This window comes from Pezoporus occidentalis, unplaced genomic scaffold (assembly GCF_034315485.1).
Source record: "Pezoporus occidentalis ecotype Australia unplaced genomic scaffold, CSIRO_AGI_Poc_V1 ctg117, whole genome shotgun sequence".
NCBI classification, from domain to species: Eukaryota; Metazoa; Chordata; class Aves; order Psittaciformes; family Psittacidae; genus Pezoporus; species Pezoporus occidentalis.
The window spans coordinates 456,655-479,762 of NW_026912961.1; the positions used below are offsets into that span (position 1 = coordinate 456,655).

A 23,108-nucleotide genomic window follows, 5' to 3' on the forward strand; every position below is an offset into this window, starting at 1 on the left:
ACACTCTGATCAAGTAAGAGTGATTTTTCTCTTGGAAAATTTTTCTAGCACCCTCTATGAAACCTGGATGAACAGTTTAGTAAGTTTAGTAAGAGCATTATTTTAAAAAATATTCTGTTGTGGTTGGTTTGTTAGTAATTGACCATAGCTTCTACCCTGTGATGCATTCTCTTGCAGAGCTATCCCTTCATCTGTATTTTTGTCTTAGTAAAAGGAAACAGGAAATCTAGAAACCTTATACCTGGGGCAAAAGAGAGGAACCTTCTTAATAACAAACTGTGTTATCAGACATCATATTAAGTACTTGAGCTGCTCCTGTAACATTCTCCTAATATCTACAAAACTACAGAAACAGGTTATTTGCATTGATTTAAAACCCTTTACAACATATATTTCAGTTTAAATTTTTTAATAGTTTTGCTACGAGTTTCCTTTCCAATTCATTTCTTCTTCAAGCAGGACAATCCAAGAGCCAGTCACACGCAAACAAAACCAGAAATACCATGAACAGATGAATATTCAGCACTGAAAGATTTCTTTTGATTGTGTATTTCCAGAAACTTAGACAATTTACGAGTCACATTAGTAGATAAAGCCTAAACTACTGCCGTACCACAGTAACAAAAAGCACTACAGATAAAAAAAAAAAAAAAAAAAAAGAGTTCTTTTTAAATGGCAAAATCCTTAGTACTGCAACAGGAAGCTGTGCTCAATGTTTATTCAGTATTAGAAAGCATGGAGTAATATTCTTGCAATACACACTATGTATGAGCTGTACATACTCTGAAATGCTGCTTTTAGTCAGATATACTTGACCTACCTTAAACATTAAGGTAAAAGAGTGGGTAAGAATTAAGCTTTACCAGAATAATAAAGTAGCAAAAGGGACCAGGAGAAAGATACAGCAGTGCTATCACCTCTTGCAATTTTTTTCATGATTTTGAGGGGATGTTTGTCTCTCTAGTGCCTACGTCTATATCATAAAAGACTTGTAGATTACACTGTAGGATATGTAGAAACTAAACATCATGAAGGAGCAGGGCAGCTACTTCCCCCTCTTATTTTTTCTAACTGAAGAATAAATCTGGACAAAATGATTTTCATAACACAAAGTACCAAATGAAATACCCAAGGAACATTCAAGATAGCAAGTTTACTAGTAAACAGTAGTATGTTATAAGTCAATGCAGTTTCACAGGGAAAAGGTGGTGAAACTGAAATGAGCTAAAAATATACATGTAAGAGTATGAGATGCAGACGCTAATGTTTATAATTATACTTCTCAGTTGAACAGTGTACAACAGAGTTCAAAAGAAATTATTTTAAGCATATTCTTTAAAGGTTAATTATCTAGGGTAGAATAAGAAGTTCAGGTAAAAGTAACTGGCCAATATGAAACAAAACCAAGTCTGTACAGAACTGAGAAAAATTTCCTCAAGAAGCATATGGTCTGTTAAACTCTAATCACATAGACTGAAAAACACAACAGAAACTGTACTTTAGAGAACAAATCATTATCAGCAGTGGTCATACATGATTCCATAGGTGTTTTCGAGCTCTAAATACTGTTTTGTTCTTCTATTTCTCGCCAACTTAACTCACTGACTAAAGTTAAGTGATTACTACTTGCATGTGATGAAAAGTTGCTATAATCCCTGTAGTGAGTCACCTCTTGAGACAGAAGTACATGCTGTAGGTTGCTTGATTTGATAAAAAGTATCTTCAGCAAAACAGCCTTATTTAACACCACCATGATGTGTTCTCAGAAAAAAAATCCTCATGAATGCTTCTACTTCAGAAATGCTTGGTTACATTTCTTATGTTCCTTATTGTTTTGCGTGTGAGAAAACCTTAATGCACAGCAAGCCTAAAGGCAACCACTGTACTGTGGCACCCGTCCATGTAAGAAAGAAGTGGCCAGTCATCACCACACACCCTTTTTTACAACATTAATCTTTAATGCTTTGGAAAATTTTTTTTTCATGGCAACAGGCCAAATTCTGGTTTAATTTATAAGTCTGACTCCCTTACATTAAATTATTCTTGGTTACTGCTGATATGTGTATATGTATATATATATATATATATATATATATATATATATCTCCCAAAATTGAGAAAAGACAGAATGACTTTTCAAAGAATTAAATGGTATTAGAAATTGTCAAATACCAAAGTTTCAATAGTTGCAAGTATAAAGGGGTACATGTGTATGTGGTTCCCTGGAGAGAGTTGGAGATGATAGGATTTGGAATGGCAAATGTAACAAAGCACAGGTAAAAGGAGTACAAGATACTCAGATAGATACCATGACATATAACGTATGTAAAGAGTACAAAATTCCTCTATTGGAATTCCCCTATTGGAAGGAAGATGGTAAGTAACATTGCTTCAGCAATCTGGGTAGTAGAAAGTATTTACTCTCAACCATCTTTTGCACAAGTGGCTTTACAGTGTCCTTACGCTAGACACTGTATGAAGACAGTGAACTGAGGGGTGGGCCAAAACACAGAAATAAAAGATGCCACAGAAATAACCACAGGCACCATAGAATATAAAGGTTCTCATATGGCAAAGGTATAAAGAAACCATGTTCTAATTTGATTTTCAGAATGGACAACATGATGCATATTCCCCAATCCTATTACAGAGGATTGTCTCTCCAGTAAGGAAGTTTCCTCTCCAAATGCAGTGAAGTCTTAGATAGTAAATTTAAAATGTTTACATTCTCAATCAAGATGTTTCTCACAAAAAAACTGATAACTACTTTTTGTCCCGAAGGTGCTGCAGGATTGAGTGACTAGCTATCATGCTAGAGGACTCTATCATACATTCAGTAAAATAGGGGTGATAAGCAGAAAGTTGCTGAATCTTGTGTACGGCACAGGATGTTTCTCCTGTGCCATTGAGACATTGTTGGAGCAGACATTCACTGGCTGCTTCAGTTGCTTCAGTACTCAGGAAAGGTAATCAACTTCAAGGGACAGTGTGCACCTCATACTGCTTACACTGCCTGACAGGAGAGCGAACAGGATGAGGAGGAGAAAGGAGCTGTCAGAAACCTTCCTCTACACGCACCCTAGTCTGCTTACCTGGCAACCTACGTGAGAAGGTCAGTTCTGTGGCATTCCTGGGCTGATATTTATTATGCATGTAGTTAACCTGCATGTATGAAGGTGGTCTATGTGCCTTTACATAAGATTCAGCACATTAGCCAAGTGAATAGTTTGGTGAAATAATCTACATACTTTTTAAGGGGGGTTCAGTATAAGCTCCTGTACAGCACATGAGTAGATTTATACTGCTATAGACACTAAATACAGTCATATTTACATTATAGATACTAATGTATTGAAAGTTTTGATTTTAAGAATAGAGGATCCCCAAGTTATTTAATACAAAGGAAACAAGGTTTCCTGCTTGCTGAATGACAACTGCAATTCAATAAAGTGGAAACAACCTCCCATAAGGGCCTGAGAAGTGCTTAAGGCAAAAAGGGTAAACCATCAGAAAGAGTCAGAGGGAAGAGGTCCGTATGCTATGCTCAGAAGAAGCAGAATACTATGTCAGCAGATATTGTAAGTAAAATGCCAGAAAACTCTTCCATTTCAGGCAGACATTTCAGCATTTACAACTACAGCTGTGAAATGTCAGTTTATCCCATGTACTTGAAGCAGCTGTTCTACAACATACTGAATTGTTTTATCAGGAACAAAACTTTAATCAAAGCACAGTATTAAATTCAAGGTCCTTTATCAAAAATTACTGAATATCAAATGCATGTCCTGGGTTCAGCTGTAACAGTCATTTTTCTCCTTCCTAGTAGCTGGCGCAGTGCTGTGTTTTGGCTTTAGTCTGACAACAGTGCTGATAACACATGGATGTTTTAGTTGCTGCTCAGTAGCACTTACCCTGGTCAAGGACTTTTCAGTCTCTCATGCTCTGCCAGTGCGGAAGAGCAGAAGAAGCCAGAAGGAAGTAGAGACAGGACACCTGACCCAAACTAACCAAAGGGATATTCCATAGCACAGCACATCATGCCCAGTATATAAACTGGGGGGAGTTACCCAGGAGGGACTGATCACTGCTTGGGTCAGGCTGGGTATCGATCAGCAGGTGGTGAACAGCTGTATTCTGTTCCCTTGTTATTTCCCTTATCATTATTGTTAGTAGTAGTTTTATATTATACTTTAGTTATTGGACTGTTCTTATCTCAAAGGGAAAAAATAATCCAGATCCTTCTGAAGGCCAGTTCTGCCATAAACCAGAGTAAGCTTAAGGGACTTGCACAGGAGGCTCAATTTTGGGGAATAAAATGGCAAAAGGGAAGTCGCCAGATCCCCACAGACGCAATCAACAAGATATTAGTTGGTAGAAACGTTGCTGTTAAGAAAGAAACGCAAGCTTTCTTGGGTGCTGTGGGGTTCTCGAGAATGCACATCCAAATTACAGTTTAATTGGAAGCCCTCTCTATCATGTGACCCAGAAGAAGAATGATTTTAAGTGGGGCCCTGAGCAACAACAAGCCTTTGAGCAAATTAAACATGAGATAGTTCATGCAGTAGCCCTTGGACCAGTCTGGACCGGGCCAGAAGTTCAACATCTTTGTTCAACATCTTTGTCGTTGATCTGAACAGTGGGATTGAGTGCGCCCTCAGCAAGTTTGCTGATGACACCAAGCTGTGTGGTTCGGTTGATACACTGGAGGGAAGGAATGCCATCCAGAGGGACCTTGACATGCTTGTGAGGTGGGCTGATGCCAACCTCATGAAGTTTAACCATGCCAAGTGCAAGGTCCTACACCTGGGTCAGAGCAATCCCAGGCACAGCTACAGGTTGGGCAGAGAAGAGATTCAGAGCAGCCCTGTGGAGAAGGACTTGGGGGTGTTGGTCGATGAGAAAATGAACATGAGCAGGGAGTGTGCGCTGGCAGCCCAGAAAGCCAACCTTATCCTGGGCTGCATCAAAAGGAGCGTGACCAGCAGGTCAAAGGAGATGATCCTGCCCCTCTACTCTGCTATTGTGAGACCTCACTTGGAGTATTGTGTGCAGTTCTGGTGTCCTCAACATAAAAAGGACATGGAACTGTTGGAACAAATCCAGAGGAGGGCCACGAGGATGATCAGGGGACTGGAGCACCTCCTGTATGAAGACAGGCTGAGAAAGTTGGGGCTGTTCAGCCTGGAGAAGAGAAGGCTGCTTGGAGACCTCATAGCAGCCTTCCAGTATCTGAAGGGGGCCTGTAGGGATGCTGGGGAGTGACTCTTCATTAGGGACTGTAGTAATAGGACAAGGGGTAATGGGTTAAAACTTAAACAGGGGAAGTTTAGACTGGATGTAAGGAGGAAATTCTTTCCTGTTACGGTGGTGAGGCGCTGGAATGGGTTGCCCAGGGAGGTTGTGAATGCTCCATCCCTGGCGGTGTTCAAGGCCAGGTTGGACGAAGCCTTGGGTGATATGGTTTAGTGTGAGGTGTCCCTGCCCATGGCAGGGGGGTTGGAACTAGATGATCTTAAGGTCCTTTCCAACCCTAACTATTCTATGATTCTGTTCCATGATTCTACGATTCTGAACTGTCAGAAAGTGAAAAGCAGTATGCCTTGTTTACTGATGGGTCCTGCCGTATTGTGGGAAAGCATTGGAGATGGAAGGCAGCTGTATGGAGTCCTGGACGACAAGTTGCAGAAACTGCTGAAGGAGAGGGTGAATTGAGTCAGTTTGCCGAGGTGAAAGCCATCCAGCTGGCCCTGGACATTGCTGAACAAGAAAAGTGGCCAGTACTTTACCTCAATACTGACTCATGGATGGTGGCAAATGCCCTGTGGGGGTGGTTGAAGCAATGGAAGCAGAGCAACTGGCAACGCAGAGGTAAACCCATCTGGGCTGCTGCACTGTGGAAAGATATTGCTGCCAGGGTGCAGAAGCTGGTGGTGAAGGTACGTCATGTAGATGCCCATGTACCCAAGAGTCGGGCCACTGAGGAACACCAGAACAACCAACAAGTGGATAAAGCGGCTAAGATTGAAGTGGCTCAGATGGGCTTAGATTGGCAACATAAAGGTGAATTATTTTTGGCCCGATGGGCCCATGACACTTCAGGCCATCAGGGCAGAGATGCAACATATAGATGGGCCCGTGATCGAGGGGTGGACTTAACAATGGACACTATTGCCCAGGTTATTCATGAGTGTGAAACATGTGCTGCAATTAAACAAGCCAAGCGGTTAAAGCCTCTTTGGTATGGAGGACGATGGTTGAAGTATAAATATGGGGAGGCCTGGCAGATTGACTATATCACACTGCCACCAACCCGCCAAGGCAAGCGCCATGTCCTTACCATGGTGGAAGCAACCACCGGGTGGCTGGAAACATACGCTGTGCCCCATGCCACTGTCCAGAACACTATCCTGGGCCTTGAGAAACAGATTTTGTGGCGATACGGCACTCCAGAGAGAATTGAGTCATACAATGGGACTCATTTCCAGAATAACCTTATAGATAGTTGGGCCAAAGTGCATGGCATTGAGTGGGTATATCACATCCCCTACCATGCATCAGCCTCTGGTAAAACTGAATGGTACAATGAGCTGTTAAGCACTACACTGAGATTAACAGGTGGTGGGACTTTCAAACTTTGGGATATACATTTACCAAAAGTCACTTGGTTAGTCAACACCGGAGGATCTGCCAAACAAGTCTGGCCCAGCCCAGTCAGAACTTTTACATACCATAGAAGGGGAATAAAGTTCCTGGGGTGCACATGAAGAATTTGCTGGGGAAAACAGTCTAGGAGCACCATGCACCACTCAGCCACTTGCTCACTTGCCCTTTCCCCACCCCACTCCGGGAGGGATGGAGAGGAGAATCAAAATAATATAACTCCCTTGGGTTGAGATAAGAACAGTCCAGTAACTAAGGTATAACACGTAACTACTACTGCTACCACCAATAATAATAATGATAAGGGAAATAACAGGGGGGAGAGAATCTGAAACTAAAAGGGGAAAAGAAACAAAAAAAGGAAACTAGCAGTGATGCACAATAAATACAATTGCTCACCACCCACTGACCACTACGCAGCCCAATTTGAGCAGTGATCTGGGCCTTCTGGGTGACTCCCCTCAGTTTATATACTGGGCATGACGTGCTATGGTATGGAATACCTCTTTGGTTAGTCTGGGTCAGGTGTCCTGTCTCTGCTTCCTCCCAGCTTCTTGTGCCCCTCCTCACTGGCAGAGAATGAGAGACTGAAAAGTCCTTGATCAGAGTAAGCATTACTGAGCAACAACTGAAACATTGGTGTGTTATCAACATTATTCACAGACTATAGCAGAAAACACAGCACTGTACCAGCTACCAGAAAGGAGAAAAGTAACTGTCAACAGCTGAACCCAGGATACGATGAACCCAGGACAGCAATGAAGTATGTTACCCATGCATAAGATTTCATGAGCAAGTCACAACATTCAGAAAATATCAGAGTACGAAGTATTGAACATTTAGTTACTGCTGTCAGTATGGCTTTTAGGTAATTCATATATTGTCAACTGTGAACAATGTTCCTTGCATTTAACAGTCTACAACTAAACTGTAAAGCATACTTTCATATGCCTACAGTATTAAGCAATAAGTTTTGTAAGATTTGCCCTTTGTCAGTCTTGTTGAGGCAACGGCAGAAGCAAAAACCTGCAGCCAATAAAAGCTAAACCCCTATAAAGATGTGGAAAGCAGTAATTATCAAAACTGTGTATTTTAAACCATGCCTGTTTTAAGTTCAGGTAGTGATTTAAATAACATATAATGTAATGAGAAATGCAAGAATCCAGAAAGAACTGGGAATTGGTATTTTGTATTTACCTTTGGTATTCCGGAAGTGTCAAGCCAATTCTGGAAGATGCTTTCTGCAGTTAACCCAGATCTTAAAAGAAAAAAAAAAATTTGAAAACATACACAAAAACATCATTTTTCCTCTATGAAAATTAACTCTTTAGAAGCTAAGCAAAACCCTCAAATCCATGTACTAATTGTACTGCATTGGTACTACATTCTTGGGGTTTCTTAAATGAGTAATACCATCAGAGGTGACATGAGCAAATTAAAGACAGATCAGGTATTATGTGCTTAAAACTCAAATGATAAATTCAGTGCTATTGAGGATTGACAAAGAAAATGTAAGATGGTAAACTACATTTATGAAACATGTAAAGTCTGAACAGGAGCTCTATTTTTTGAGTGGACTTTAAAAAAAAAAAAAACTCACAGAGAAGTATATTTAGCCAGAGATATACAAACCCAGTATTTTACTGCAGAAGGAGCCTAAATGCAAACACAAGATACTAAAGAAATTAAAGGCAAACTTCCTTAAACTTTTGGGTTTTAAAAGGCACTAATATGCATTAGTTAACAAGTATCTATTTTAGTTTCATATTGTCTGCACTTTCTTTGTATCTTGATAACATTCACAGAAAAGTCACAGAACAGTCTGGAGCCCCAGCAAAAGGTAATAGTTTGTCTTGATCAAGCTGTGTGGGACTGAAATAACCACATAGAATCATAGAACAGTTAGGGTTGGAAAGGACCTTAAGATCATCAAGTTCCAACCCCCCTGCTGTGGGCATGGGCACCTCACACTAAACCATGCCACCCAAGGCTCTGTCCAGCCTGGCCTTGAACACCACCAGGGATGGAGCATTCACAGCTTCCTTGGGCAACCCATTCCAGTGCCTCACCACCCTTACAGTAAACAACTTCCTCCTTATAGCCAATCTAAACTTCCCCTGTGTAAGTTTTAACCAATTATCCCTTGTCCTATCATTGCAGCCCCTAATAAATAAATAAATAAATAAATAATGGAATATGTTAGTAGATGACCCTGGCCATAAAGTAAAAGTATCTATGTGGTTACAAACCATAGTTACTACTTTTTTAAAACTTGGATATTTTTACTTGGAATTGCTGAAGATTTAAATTACTTATATTAACAACAGCATTTTTCCAGACCTGGCTTATATCCTGACTTAGATAGTCTTGTCCCTGTTGAATCCAAGATGGGAAATTTATCCTCTGTCTCCAAGCAGAACTATGTGTTAGCATTCCCTGGAAGTTAGCATTCCCTGGAAGTAGAATTAATAGTTATAGCCTCCACTCTACAACACTGTGGTGGGAGATCTGCCATCCCTACTCAAAATGAACAGTATTCTGAAGGAGGTCCATTAAAATGAGCGGATCTACTTAACAGTCTAAAATTTTGCCTATGTGAGTTAGGGGTGGAGAGTCAGCTGGCTCCTCACTGAGTAATTGTTCAATAGTATATGCAAAATATAAGCAATCTGGTTTTAATAAATTTATGCAACATACACTGGAATTTTGTAACAAAGGCAAAAATCAGACACCAGGTGCTTTAAAAATGAGAAGGCCCTGCCTTACAAATGCTGCCTTTTGTCATTCAGCTCCTAAAATATGCTTGCATACATGGCAAAAGCATCATACCAAAAAATGGAAGCTGCAGATCAAGGAAAAAGAACATTCAGATTACAATAACAATAAAACCATTTACACATGCTTTCATTTCCTATTGTTTTTTTGGTTTGTTTTTTTTTTTTATGATACAGGACAAGGATCAAGCCCCAGAAAAGATGACAAACAGATCGTTGTTTCAAAGTGAGTGTCCTCGAGAAAGGACACAGGGCTTTATACTTGTAGGGGCTGCAGTTCAGTAAAGCATCAATATTCAGAAAGGGCACTTACCACCTGCTTATGTTGCAGTTCAGCATCTGTAAGGGCTTAAATCTGGGGTGTGTGTGATTTCCTGAATAGAACAGGCCTTCTGGTTAAAGTACTATTGGACTGTGAGATCTGGGTACAATTGATTCCCACTGTAATAGAGCTCTTACAAGGCTGGGCAGGTTCTTCAACTGTTTTGTGCTACCGTTCCCTACTGTAAAATGAGAATATAATGACATCCATTATGTCATTCCTTGTCTATTTGTTTAGATTACAAAACAATCAGCCTAGGAATGACCTCCTAAAATGCATACATACTGTTCATAGCCAGATTCAATGCTTCAGAGCAAGCTCTGTAAAATACTAATATTAATGATAACTTGAAAATTAGGATTATAAAAAATGTCTGTACATCAAGTTTTCATTGCACAAGACCCCAAGGCACTCTACAAACTTTACCATAAGCCCACTTAATTCCGCAGTTGAGGAGAAGAAACCACTTCTAGAATAAGATATTGCAGCAAATCAACAGTGCACATGAAGATGTGCAACATTTATTTTTTTTAAAAAAGGAAGATAAAAAGTCTGCCATGTGCAACTGAAAATACTCCAACAAACATATGTTTCATCTGCATATAAGCATTCATACACATCCATCATTTTCAAAGTAAGCCATTCCAGCTAAATATGGAGGCAGAGCTAGAAAAGACTAGTGAATGATTAGTGATTCTGTTAACTAGCCAGACAAGAAAAAAAAAAGACAAAAAAAAAACAAAAACAAAACAAGGGAATTAAAACCACTGGGAAAAATCTTTCCCAGTGATTTGCTTTCGGCCTTAGATGTCTACCAGCTGTTTGTCTCAATCAAAATCGCTGTATTTACAACAATGTGAGCAACAAAGAAAGCAACTCTGAAAAAAAGAAATATACACCTGTATAGCTGAGTTGTTTGAAACTGCAGCATTATTTTAATATCAATTAAATCATTGATATTAATTAGTACTTAACTGACAACTTACTAAGACACCCAAGGAATGTCGTTAGTAAGCCTGAGTTATTAACAGTACAAATAGCAGAGCTGTAACACAAGCCTTCCTTTGTCTATTGTGAAATATTAAAACCATAGCTTTATTAGTACACTTATTTTATGGAATGAAAATAAATAAAAAATACCACCAGAAAACCCCAAAGAACAGAACTGACTTGCTCAAAAAAAAATCTGCAGGCATAAAGAGCACAAGCAGCTGTGACTCTGATTTATCCAAGGCTGGTAAAATTCACTCTCTGTTACAGGGTCTTAAAAACATTGAGTCTGCACAGAGCACATGTTGGGCAGACATGGAGAGGATCAATTTACAGCAAAGACTGTGGGTGCAAGCCTTGGAGAGAACAGAGCCAATGGGAGTTTTAGATCTAGTGCACTCTGATATACAGACACACAGACACATAAGAGGGTGTTTTGTTGTTGATTGATTTATGTTTCCTTTTTGGGTGTTTTTTTTTTTTGGTTTTGTATTTTGTTTTCTAATTTTACTTTATTTAGTGACATTTCAAATTATATATGAGGAAATAAGATGCCTGTTACAGGTGGGAAGTATTGTGTGTTTTTTACAGAATGTCCATGATAATGAGACTACAGCCAGTGCAAGTTATATTTTAAAAGGCTTTGAAAACAGAAAAGGATAATGATAGATATTTGTTTGTCTTTCTTGCCATTAGCCCTTCACATAAAGAAATGATCTTCTGTAAGAACAAGTTGGGAAGTTCTAAAGAACCAGAGGTAGTGCTAGGGCTGTCTGATGTCAGTATTCAGCTGCAGTCCAGAAACATTCTTTGCAGAATGGATCCCAACAGCTAAGACGCCATTAAAATTGAGTCAGAGCAGGAAGTGAAGCAGCCCTATAAACCAGGTATATAATCCTCCTCCTCTGAGTACAGAAGGCAGCAAAAATCAATAACTGCCACTTAAGAGGTTATGTCTGTATCTTGGAACTGCTCATTGCTGGGAATGTACTAAAAAATCTCATGTAACTGAAAACTAAAGGAATTAAGTACTGAAAGAGTGAGAATCTTTTAAATATAGTCTGCTGTGTCCAACAGCAGAAAGCTAATGTTGCATTACCACAACATAATAATTACAGAAATTTCCACACTGTTGTATGATTGCTTTCTGCCAATGTTAATCCTGTTCTCATTACAAAAGTCTCCCATAAACCAAATTCTGCTTCGGCTAGACTAGTTTGCCTCTGTTGCCGCAGTTGAAGCAAGGATTTGGCTTGATTCCCTACTAATAATTTGTATTTTCTTCTTCTTTTTTTTTTTTTTTTGGTAATTATTAAATCCAGACTCCATTACAAACATCAGTATATTAGAGCATTTCATATTTTTCAAGTAAGGATCCTTTAGTTTAAACATTAAAATTTTACTTGGTAGAAGTGAACAAGTCTAGGAAGTTTTGTGTGCTACAGAGAATTCTGTTGCTCTAATCTTGAAATGCATTTAATTCCTACAACTGAAACTTTGTGCAGCTCATCAGCAGATGATCTCTAAAGATATATCATTTTTATAGTTCCTTCCTTTGCTTTTACCTCAGGCTAGTATTTGTGTACTAGCAACAGAATATGTTCAAGAATGAAAAAAAAATCTTTGTAGCAGATAAGAAATAAAGGACTTTTGTATATCCAGATGTTCTGTTATTTTTGGCATCGTTGTTGATATCTGCACCCATGGTAACTTTGGCAGTAGGTAAGTTCAGATATGTGGTATGCTTGATTGTAAAATTAATTACCATAAATCTGAAATTTTGTTAATACATTCAGGAGTGATGCAATGCAAATAGAGACATACTTCTTTTGCATTAGTCTCACTGAAAGTTTAAATATTTTGGCATATTTCTAGGTGGAAAATTGGATGCTTACTCAAATAACATTTGCACTGGGTTTGGACTTCAGAAAAACACAAGTGAAAAAAGGAAGGAAAGCAGAGGTTTCATTAACAAATCAGTGTATAATCATGCCATTAAATAATTAACTTTCATATATATTCCATTTAATACTCCTGATTATATTTGAGCTGGAAACCCGTATTCAGTGACATAAACAAAGTATCATCCTATGGTACGTCACTGGAAAATTTACCACCACCCAGATTAAACTCATGATGCCACAAAACGCATTATCTCAGTGATAACTAGCTTCTCTGTCCCTCACCCCCTAAGAACAGAATAGTTTCACTAAAATATCAATACATTTGAATTCTGTGTATATCTTCTCACCTTCCCCCCCCCCCCCCCCCCCAAACTACTCACCCAGAGTTATGAAGACTTTGGAATTTTGTTCCCCAAACCTGGATTTTTCAAGTGAATACATTGTTTTTAAAAGCTATAATGTGCAAAGCTTTACCTCAAAGCTCTACCTGTATTTGTATCACAGCCTGTAGTTATACAGAGCAAACCAATGTAGAAGCAGGGATGGTTTCAAAGCTCTGCTAAAGACTATCATCTTCAGCCAGTAACCATCACACATAGAAGGATTTGGAAGGACATGTCAGGCAATTAATGCTGGATTTCCATTGACATTTTCCATCCTTCCCTGTTTGGAATACTGCATGGCAAGACAAGGATGGTACCACACTACTGCTTGAGAAAGATCCATCTTCTCTAGTTTCCTGCATTCACAACAAAGCTCTGGCCTCCTTGCTCTAGGGTGCCATGTGCCAAAAGCAGGTGGTAAGAGGATCACAAATCAGTTTGAGCATGCAGCTCTGCCTGGCACTTCAGATCATATAGTGAATATAGGACTTCACTACTGTCCTATGCAAGTTAAATGCACTGCTTGGCGATCACGGCAACCATGGGATAGAACAACGCAGCAAGTCTTGTGTTTTTTGTGTATGTATCTGTGAGGATTTTCAGAGAAAGTTACACATACAAACTTGAAAAAAACAAGCGGAGCAAAACTAAATGAAATCCTACTATTTCTGGCCAGCATAACTGATATTCACATTTACTTTCTACTTTCTTATTTGACTTTTCTAGCCTGGTTCTCACTTACTCTTTTTGTTCAGGTATGTCTTCCAACAGCATGCAAAGAAAATCCTAGAAAATGAACAAAGCACCACAGTTAAAAAAATTGTGAAGATGTAACTGTGCCTGCATTGCTAGTGAGAGAGAGGTTTTTAAAGACTGCAGATAGGAAAGAAATTTATATATCCACTATGGTGCTATACTGCTCGGTTATTTATACAACATATGTTATGTTTGTCATTTTTCCAACCCACTCAAGCAAAAAGTGTCAATATTGAAAGAAAATGGGCTTGAAAAGCCTGCTGCCTATTTAAACATAATCCCACATTTCCATTTTCATTTAATCTATAATACAGACAAACTATATTTAAAACTGTTAAAGGCTGCAGATTCACACACTCAGGAGCTAAGAAACACCAATCAGAATTGAGGGTGTTTATGTTTCCTCCACTGTGCTTATGTTATCACACTGTCTTCAATTAACCACGTAAGGCCTTTTTTTCCCCTTAATGCATTCCCACACAGGTGGGAATGTCACACCTACTCCTCATTGTATGACAAAATTCACAATGTTGCTGCCAACCACAGCAACTAAGGAGCAAATTCATCAAAGAAAATGTAGCTAGAATTGGTAGATAGAATTTCTTTCATAGATATGTAAGAAGGTGAAATGCCAGTGAAAGAGCCTTACAATCATCCTCACTTACAACTCTGTGATAAACCCTCTTTTGAAAGTTACACCTGACATCACTTGAAGGTTCTCTTGCACCTCACACTACATGACCTATTTTTAATGAGAATCACTTTGACACAATACACTCCTCTGAACAAATTCATAAGGATATATTAATACGAATTATTCATTTACATGCTATTTAATAAAACAATACATCCACTTTCTTAATACTAATCTTTGTGAAGACAAGTTTCATAGGCTAATGATGCAGTACCTGAGCACAGGCTGATTTCTGATTGCAAGTACTTGTTCTCAAAGATTTTAAAGAATAATGTTTCCTAAAACAGAGTACCTAACTTACGTAACTTAGGTACTCTGTCACAGCATTCAACAGAAGATGCTGTTACTCTGATTATGGTATTGTTAGGGAATCAAAGAGTGATTGAACAATTGAAACTACTGGTAACATTGTTAAGCCTTCCTCCTTTAGATTACAAGTGAAATTCAGGCTATGTTGCAATAGCTGAAAAATTTGCTTACAATGAAAGGTTAAATTACACAGTGCTGGGCTCAGTGTTGCTGTGCCATGAATGTCATCATAACTTCGCCAGAAGTCATTCTGACCTAACTACAGTGTACTGATGACATGATGATAAAGTATGAAAACCCCATATTTCATACTACTACTTGCAGTTCTGTACCATTATTCTGTACGTAAGTAGAGAACTACTGTCTCCTTCTACATGTGGAAGTTTTGCTGGAGGTACAGAGTGAGCTTACATAAAGAATATGGAAAGATTGTTAATAGAGTTGTTTCAAAACTGCATGAAAAGTAATACTGAAGTAATGATTCTTGACACTATTTGCACCATCTCTGTATACATTAATGTAGCTAGATTCTATGATTGGATTGCATCAACTTTTTATAATCAGTCCTATAGGACTCTTGAAGATACATCTGGTATTAGAAGGTTTTTTATATTCTGTATCTTGTACTATGAAATTAAACATTTCCTTTGTGATTAAAGCTGTCTTATTTTCCCAAATATCTATTGAGAATAAGGCAGTAAACACCATGCTACACACTTTCTTAAAATTAGGATTAATGTATCTTATTTTAAACACTCCTATTTTGACGCTCCAAAATAGAGTAGGAAAACACATTACCATTTACCTCATATTTGCATGGCCTATTATCAAGTCTGCATGACACATCCTGTTATAGGTCTGACTTTTCAGTTGCTTATAATTTTGCCAAACTTTAACCATCTGGAGTAAAATTCTACCCTTAGGCTATGTTTTTCTTCCTCCCACATGACATGGTCCAAGAGAAAAGTTTGGGAATAAGCTGGGGCTTTTTAAATTTTGATACCATTTTCTTAAGGGGTTCTAGTGACCTTACACTTTGAAGAAAAGACTTATGGATGACCAGGGTAATCATAAATTGAGTCAGATCATAAATTATGGTTTAGTTTTGCTTTTGTTTGCAAGAATTCAACGAAGCCAGAAAGAAAATATTAACTAGAAAGCACATGGCACCAGGGTGCTGCATGATTATCAAACTGGCTTATATTTATATGATCAAATAATCTCACTTCTGTATATACTCCTGGTTTTCCCTAGGTGGAAAGCTGGAGGCTACAAAACAACTTTTCCCTGTATAAAGAAACTGTTACTCTGAGGTTTAGTCAATTTTATTTACATTTGGCCAAACTGAAAAAGCCTTTGAAAAATGAGTCTCACAAGTTCACTAAGTTCACTAAGAACTTGCTAGACCCTCACAATTAAATTCCCTAAAGACTCTTGTCTGCTCTCACCATAATCCAGACTGAAGCCAATAATTTTAATCACAACTGCAACTTTGGGCTGCTGCTGAGCAAATCAAATCTGGATACAGACTGTGAACTGAGATCAAGTAGTTTTCTTTGCATTGTTAATGCACAGCGTGTCTGAGTCAAAGGCAAACAGTGAGGACCTAATGACTGAGAAGTACGTTGAAAGAAGTAATTTTGAGCACCCTAGGAATGAAGGCTACTTGAAGTTGTAACTAGACAGATATGGGTTTAGAAGGCCTCTTATTTTGTAGCTAAAGATGCTATATTGTTACTCCCATTCTTGTTTTGAGCAATGGCCAGTATGTTTCTACTCAAACAATTTTGGGGCACCAGACAGGTCCCTCGCTTTGATCATGCGCAGTTGATATTAAATGAAGAACACTGAATATTAGAAGACAAATTATATCCTTATTATGAAATACTGAAATCTACATATTTCAAGTACTCTACAACCAATAGATAGATACTTTCAGTTAAATTCTCTCACGGAAATATAAATGGGGCGCATAAAACAATGGAGATTTCATGACTAGAAGTGATATGTCTAAAAGGACATTCAGCTGGCAACAAATAAACTTCAAATGCACTTACATCCAACTCCTTATGGAAGTTACCCATTCAAAATTAAACTAACCCTATCAATTATGCAGTTTGTAAATGATGTAACTAAACGGTAAATGTTACTTTGTTCCTTTCAGGTAGAAAAATAAATAAGGAATACCCTTTCAAGCATCCTGTTTATTTGGAATTCCCTCCCAATCCACCTTCCTGGCTTTTAATTAACAAAATCAGCAACATGTTGAAATCCTTCTCTTGGGGTTTTGGTAACAAGCCCAGACAACACCTTCCTACCAACAGTAAGCAAGACTCGCCTACAGTATATTCTATTAACAGGCAGCAATCATTAGCTTAACAGTTTAAGCCCCAGGGGATGGAGTCACTGACTAGCTCCAGTCAAAGGCATAATTTGTTTCCCATTTACCCTGTGCCAATGAACTATGTTCTGATCACTAACAATTCCCTAAAAAAAAAAATCACCCAGTATTGTGGCAACAAGAAAACAGCACATAAAAGGATCTGGGCAAGGATTTCTGGTAAATCTTCCTTGTGGGTATTTAAGATGGTATCGGCCCCCTGAATGGCCCTTCCCCAGCATTTCTCTGAGTTGGATTATTATCCCTGTGTAGCACAGCAACAGAAAGTATCTCTGCCTGAGCTGCCCAAATTCAGTCTAGCATTTTCATACAGAGCAATATTAGGTAAATTGTCCATACTAACTGGACTGAATTCGTCCTTTTAGGTGTAGTGTGAATAACTAAGGGAAGCAAGCCTTAAATCACCCCAGCTATACTAGTGACAGGGTTTCTGTCAGAGGCCCAGGTCTTTCACAAAACACATCTTCATACATGTCAAAACACCTCAGAGCGGGTAAGTCCATTCAGGGACCAGGTAAGTTGGAAAAAGTACACTGACTGTCACTTAATTCACTGAACAAAGCCTTATCTTTCCTTCTTACCTCATTGATGGGTAGGTTCAAACTAGACCTCAGGCAAGAAAGTGAAGGCATGCAGCTTGAACATGCATTCTCCTAATACCAGTGCCTATGTTGTCTCAAACTCATTTGAAATGTTTTGATTTTTTTCAGAAGTTACACAATTTCTCACTGTCCACTAAATATACCACCACCTAAAAATTTGAATTAAATATAGATTCCTCCTATTCTACACGTATAAACATGTAAGACCACACATATAGCTAAGAAAAAGATAAGAAACTAGATCTGTTACGTATCAATGGTTCTACATAGAGCCCTCAATTGTTCTTCAGACTTCTGTTTAAGACTATCCAGCAGAAAATCAGGTAAGATGCATTTGACTCTATTTAAAATACACCTCACTAAATCAAAAGCTGGAGCTGTGATTCAGCACTAATAACGCCCACATGCTTTGAGTGCTCCCTTGTCAGTTTACTCTAATCAGAATCAAATAATTTCTCTTTTCTCCTATCAAACTGTATTGCATTAACAAGCTACCGTGTAATTTTAAGCTTGAAAAATACTAAATGGAAGCTAAGCAAATAAAACTTTAGGTCAGCAGAGATGTGAGATACTACTGTAACAGAAATGAAAATGCAAAAAGATACCCCACAGCTAAGAGTTAGGCTCAAGACTTGGTAAGTTCAGCAGCTATGGAAAGGATCTGTGTACTCTACCGGGAAGGTCCAAGACATTTTCAGATATATGGGTCACTTCCCTGATAGAAGACAGTTAAACGTGCCAAACTTGCTTCTTCTTTTAAAATCTTTTTACTTGAATTACAGAATACCAAAAGATACTTTGGGCTTTTTATACAATTATACTTTTGGACACTAAAATGCGTGACACATTAACTGAGGTTTTAATCGCTCATCTGTATTATACATAATTATAAAACATCTGGGCTCCTCTTAGCTTCACTACGCTCTGGTTTCTTCTCCAGTTCCATTTCTAGCCCTACTTCGTTCTGATCTCTGTCCTTTAAAATAGACAGTTTATCTTGTATCATTACGCAAAATGTAAAAAAAAGTTTTCTCACAACACAAATATTGGCTTATACCATGTTAATGACTTTTACTAACCCAGTCTTACTTACTTAAGCACAATATTTCATACTTTCTTTCTTTCAAGACACTTGTACTAAAATACAAATATGGCCTAAAGCTAGTCAGATTATATAATATGAATACAGTGGGTTGTCAAAATGTGCAATATAGTTAACTGACCCATACATTAATCACTTGTCAAATACATAAGCATTTTAAACACAGTTAATTTAGGGTAAAATGTATGACCTAGTGAAGCAGTCTTTTTTTGTTGCCTTACACTTGTTAAAAGGTTGAACAGAAAGAAAAGCATATTGTACGTTAAATAAAGTGTCTGCGAACAACAGAGAACAAAATACCAAACAGCTGCTTCATATGAGAGCAATACCTATTTTACATAAATGAGGGAAAGATCTTTGGTAAAAAAATAATAAAAGGACTGTGATCATGCATTAATTAAAGGTTATGTTATAACACAAATATATAAGGAAAGTGAATAAAGGCTGTGTGGTGCACAGCTAAATAAAAGCAGGAATATGGACATTTACGCAAGAATTGGAAGAGGAAATGAACTCAATCTTAGCAAAACAGACCCATCTATTTCTGTTTTACAAGCATATGAGAGTGTAGAAAGCAAAGACCCCTGTCCTGGAGGCTGCTCTGTATGGGACAGTGCCACAGTCCAGACCATGCCTCAAGGACGTCAACAGTGTTTTGCTCAAGGTCCCAGGTCAGTAAGCATGCAACACTAAGCATGAAACTGCAGAGACAAACTTTATCTCAACTTTCATCTAAAGAAGAGATTCTAGAGGTTGAAACATCAAAATACATGCACACTGCATTCTTAGACTTCCAATTCTAGTTACAAGAGCTCTACATGCTAATGAATAGTTGAATGGAGATGTGTGTGCAGATACCAATCTTATAAAACTATGATAATAGTATGTACCCATGCAAATCAGTATGCTGGACATGTTATATAGGTACATACAGAGTGGGCTTGGATCCACACATCTGCCTTTAAAACTTTCACAAATAGCATAAATTATGATTTTTGTTTTAAGCAGTGCCTTCTTGAGTGTAACTTTACTACAGCAAACCATAGCTTGTATCTGATAGATGACTTCTACAGATGTTGGTTTATTATTATAGCAGACAGAAATACATGAAAATTGAAGTCTTCAAACAATTCAATTCCAAAGTGTTCTTATTTCAGTATCAAACTGAACACCAGGTTTAACTGTTTTAGGAATATCAGCAACTAACACTCCCTTCGATTTATTTATAGTCAGTAGCACTCCATTCATTATTTTAAAAGTTAAGTCAAAGCAGTTAGTGACTGAATTCTCTCACAGAAAGAAAAATGGAAGATTTTTAAAAATCTTTTTCAAAGATTCCAGACTTGCTTTACTCGTCTGTTGCTAACTCAACTAAAATAAACAAAAACTACTATTAAAAACATACTGAGCACGCAACCAAAATGAAGGAAAAAGGCAAACTGATTAATGTTTCACATCTGAAGTCATTTCCTTGCACCTGCAGCTCCCATCTAGGAAAAATACTGCAAACACCACTGAAAACAAGACTAGTATTCAGAACATGGGCAATTATTTTCACTGGGTTTACATTCCCTCATAGCTACAATTCCTAAAGCTGGGAACTTTCACAATTATTTTGGACAAGGTGAAAGTACAACATTATGATATTTAAACCTACCATTTGCACCTCTATTTATTTTAAATCTTTTATTCATTTAAACACTGACAGAATGTTTGTTCAAAAAGGAACTTGAATAATAAACTTTGTACTAACTTGACTTCATTACTTCTGCATTTGCAATTCCTGCTGTGATTGCTAATCTGCCAATACTAGACACTAACATAATCTTATGAAGAAAGTAAATGCATTTACAACTGGTTATAGCCCTATCATTTCTGCATCCCCTTTGCAGTTTTTACATAGTGACCAAACAACAGGATGATGTTAAAATCCTATTCTCAGCAGCTTCAGTGGGAGATGGATTTAGGCTGCTGTGAAACAAGGTAAAAGTACAAAAAAGCGCACAAGTTACATAGTACACAGCTCTTTTCCCACCAAATTAGGTATCTTCAAATGAAGGAAAGTAGGAAACTATATTTTTTTGACCTACATTAAGCATATACCTATGGATATATTGCATGTATTTAAACAAACAGTAACGTAAGAAACCTGAAATAAAAGCATGACTTAATCTTGCTTGCATAATTAAAAACACTGAACAATGCTTTTAACCAATAACCAGAATGGTTTGTTTCTGGGTGCAGAAACAACATACAGTATTTCATTTTATGAGACTGAAGTTAGTACAGTACAGATTAACATTTCATAGTAGAGTGTTGGACAGAGGAAGAAGTCTCTAGTAGATGCGTAGTTCAATTGCAATGCAATCTAGCTATCATGACTAATAGTATAATGTGCTAAGACATTTTGCAGCATTTAATCAGTCTACTGACACACCTCACCTCACATCAACCAGGAGGAACAAGCATCGCTCTTACCACCAGATTTAAACACTGGGCTGCTTCTTACAAATTCTGCTTTCAGTCAGTTTCCGCATGTGTAATAGCAAAGCATCATATTTATGATTTTGGACATCGTAATGTAGACAAGGCTCATATAGTCACTGTCATTTTCCACACTATGCCAAACATAACCACTCAAGGTCTCAATAACATGGTACAGGAAACAGCTGCAGCAGTGGAAACATTAACTCCCTTATCACCCCAGATGTTCCTCCACAGAGTAAAGCTGCTGCAGTAAAGCTACTACGCCTAACTTCGGGGTGACTTGACATACAAAATACTCTACAGTTCTGGGAGCTATCTGTAAGATACATGGGCATACATCTCACCCCAAGAGAGTGAGACAAAATACCAAGCACACGAGCAAAGAATCCCTGTGGCAGGAAAGTGTTAGACCCCATTCCCTCAAAATCACAGGCCCTTATTCTGCATTGCAAGGAGATGTATATCAGCATCCTGAATCCCCTCAGAGATTTTAACCACAATGCAAGAAAAGACAGACTTCAGCAAAGAAACTGTTTTCAGAAATGTATTCCTCCTCCTCCTCTCTCTTCCCCCACCCCTCACTCTCATCACACTGATCTTCTAGTGATACCAAATATTTGTTATGCGGTTTCTTTTGTTCCAGGCCTGGTTTTAACCATGATGAGTTCAGTGCCCTGCTTCACAGGCACCCCAATCAATGGTTGTTTTCACAGCATTACCGAAGCAACAAGCAACAGTGCCATGGCACAAGCTGGACTCGTCACCAATGAGAGGATTCCCTAGAACTTTGGTTTTGGTGAAATACGTCATTCCGTTCTCAAAATAAAACACTGGAAAACAAGACTCTCTTTTAACACTACAGCCAGTGGTTACAGGACATTTTCAGAAAGACTTAGGGGGAGGTAGATTTCTATTTATAACCCCAGTTGGGCTCTCTACATAACAGATGGTATGAGATACTGTGGTGTGACTTGCTTAATGTTTTCTTTTGAAGCTATTCCACTTTGCATGGAGCAATTATATACCATTTATGACAGGAAGAGAACAACTAGGTCTGTAATTCAAGTGATTAACATATGCAGTTGGACTTTGGAGGATAGATTCATATTCCTAATTCAACATTACATTTACAACCAAGGCTTCACCAGTCTAGGAAGAAATCCTGTCCTATGAGAACAAGTGCTCTTCAGGTAGGGCTGCTACTGCATGGTATCATTGTCAGAGAAGGTCTGCTGAAAGAAAGAAGCAGAACATCTTAAACATCCTAGAAGGATGTTTCCTTCAGTAACATAATGCTAGGAAACATGGGAGTATGGACCATGATGAGGGAACCTATATAGAGGCTTACAAGACTGTGATACGGGTGAGTGTAATGTCAGAGTGATGGGGACACCACTCTCTGACTTAATGAGAAAAAGACTGCCATGCTGATAAGAAAGACTGTGAAGTTACAAGCACCGAATGAAGCAGCATGTAGAGAATCAGAAATACAATGTGCACACACTGTTATTATGTGTAGAAGTTTTCAGTTGCATTCCTACTCTGTGCTTCTTCTCTGTCAGAAACAGAGAGCTATCAAGGAAAAGGCTGACTGACCACAACCAAAACCCATGAGCTAAAAGACTACAGGAGACAATTCCAGTACAGTAAATGACCCTGTCTTTGAGAACAGCAGCACCTACAAGCACTGACCTTTCAAAGCATCAAGTTTAAATAAAAAAAAA

The 23,108-nt window shown here is 38.2% G+C and overlaps 1 protein-coding gene across 6 annotated transcripts in view; it reads right to left on the reverse strand.

The window, feature by feature from the left end:
• The window catches only part of AOPEP (aminopeptidase O (putative)), a 191,473-nt gene that overhangs the window by 87,587 nt on the left and 80,778 nt on the right, over nucleotides 1–23,108 (reverse strand). For all 6 annotated transcript variants that reach the window (XM_062640245.1, XM_062640274.1, XM_062640266.1 and 3 more), the window contains exons 10-11: nucleotides 13,776–13,819; nucleotides 7,858–7,918 (exon numbers count right to left, since the gene is read on the reverse strand). In XM_062640245.1, the coding sequence (XP_062496229.1) occupies nucleotides 7,858–7,918; nucleotides 13,776–13,819 (105 nt within the window). The remainder of the gene's footprint in view (nucleotides 1–7,857; nucleotides 7,919–13,775; nucleotides 13,820–23,108) is intronic.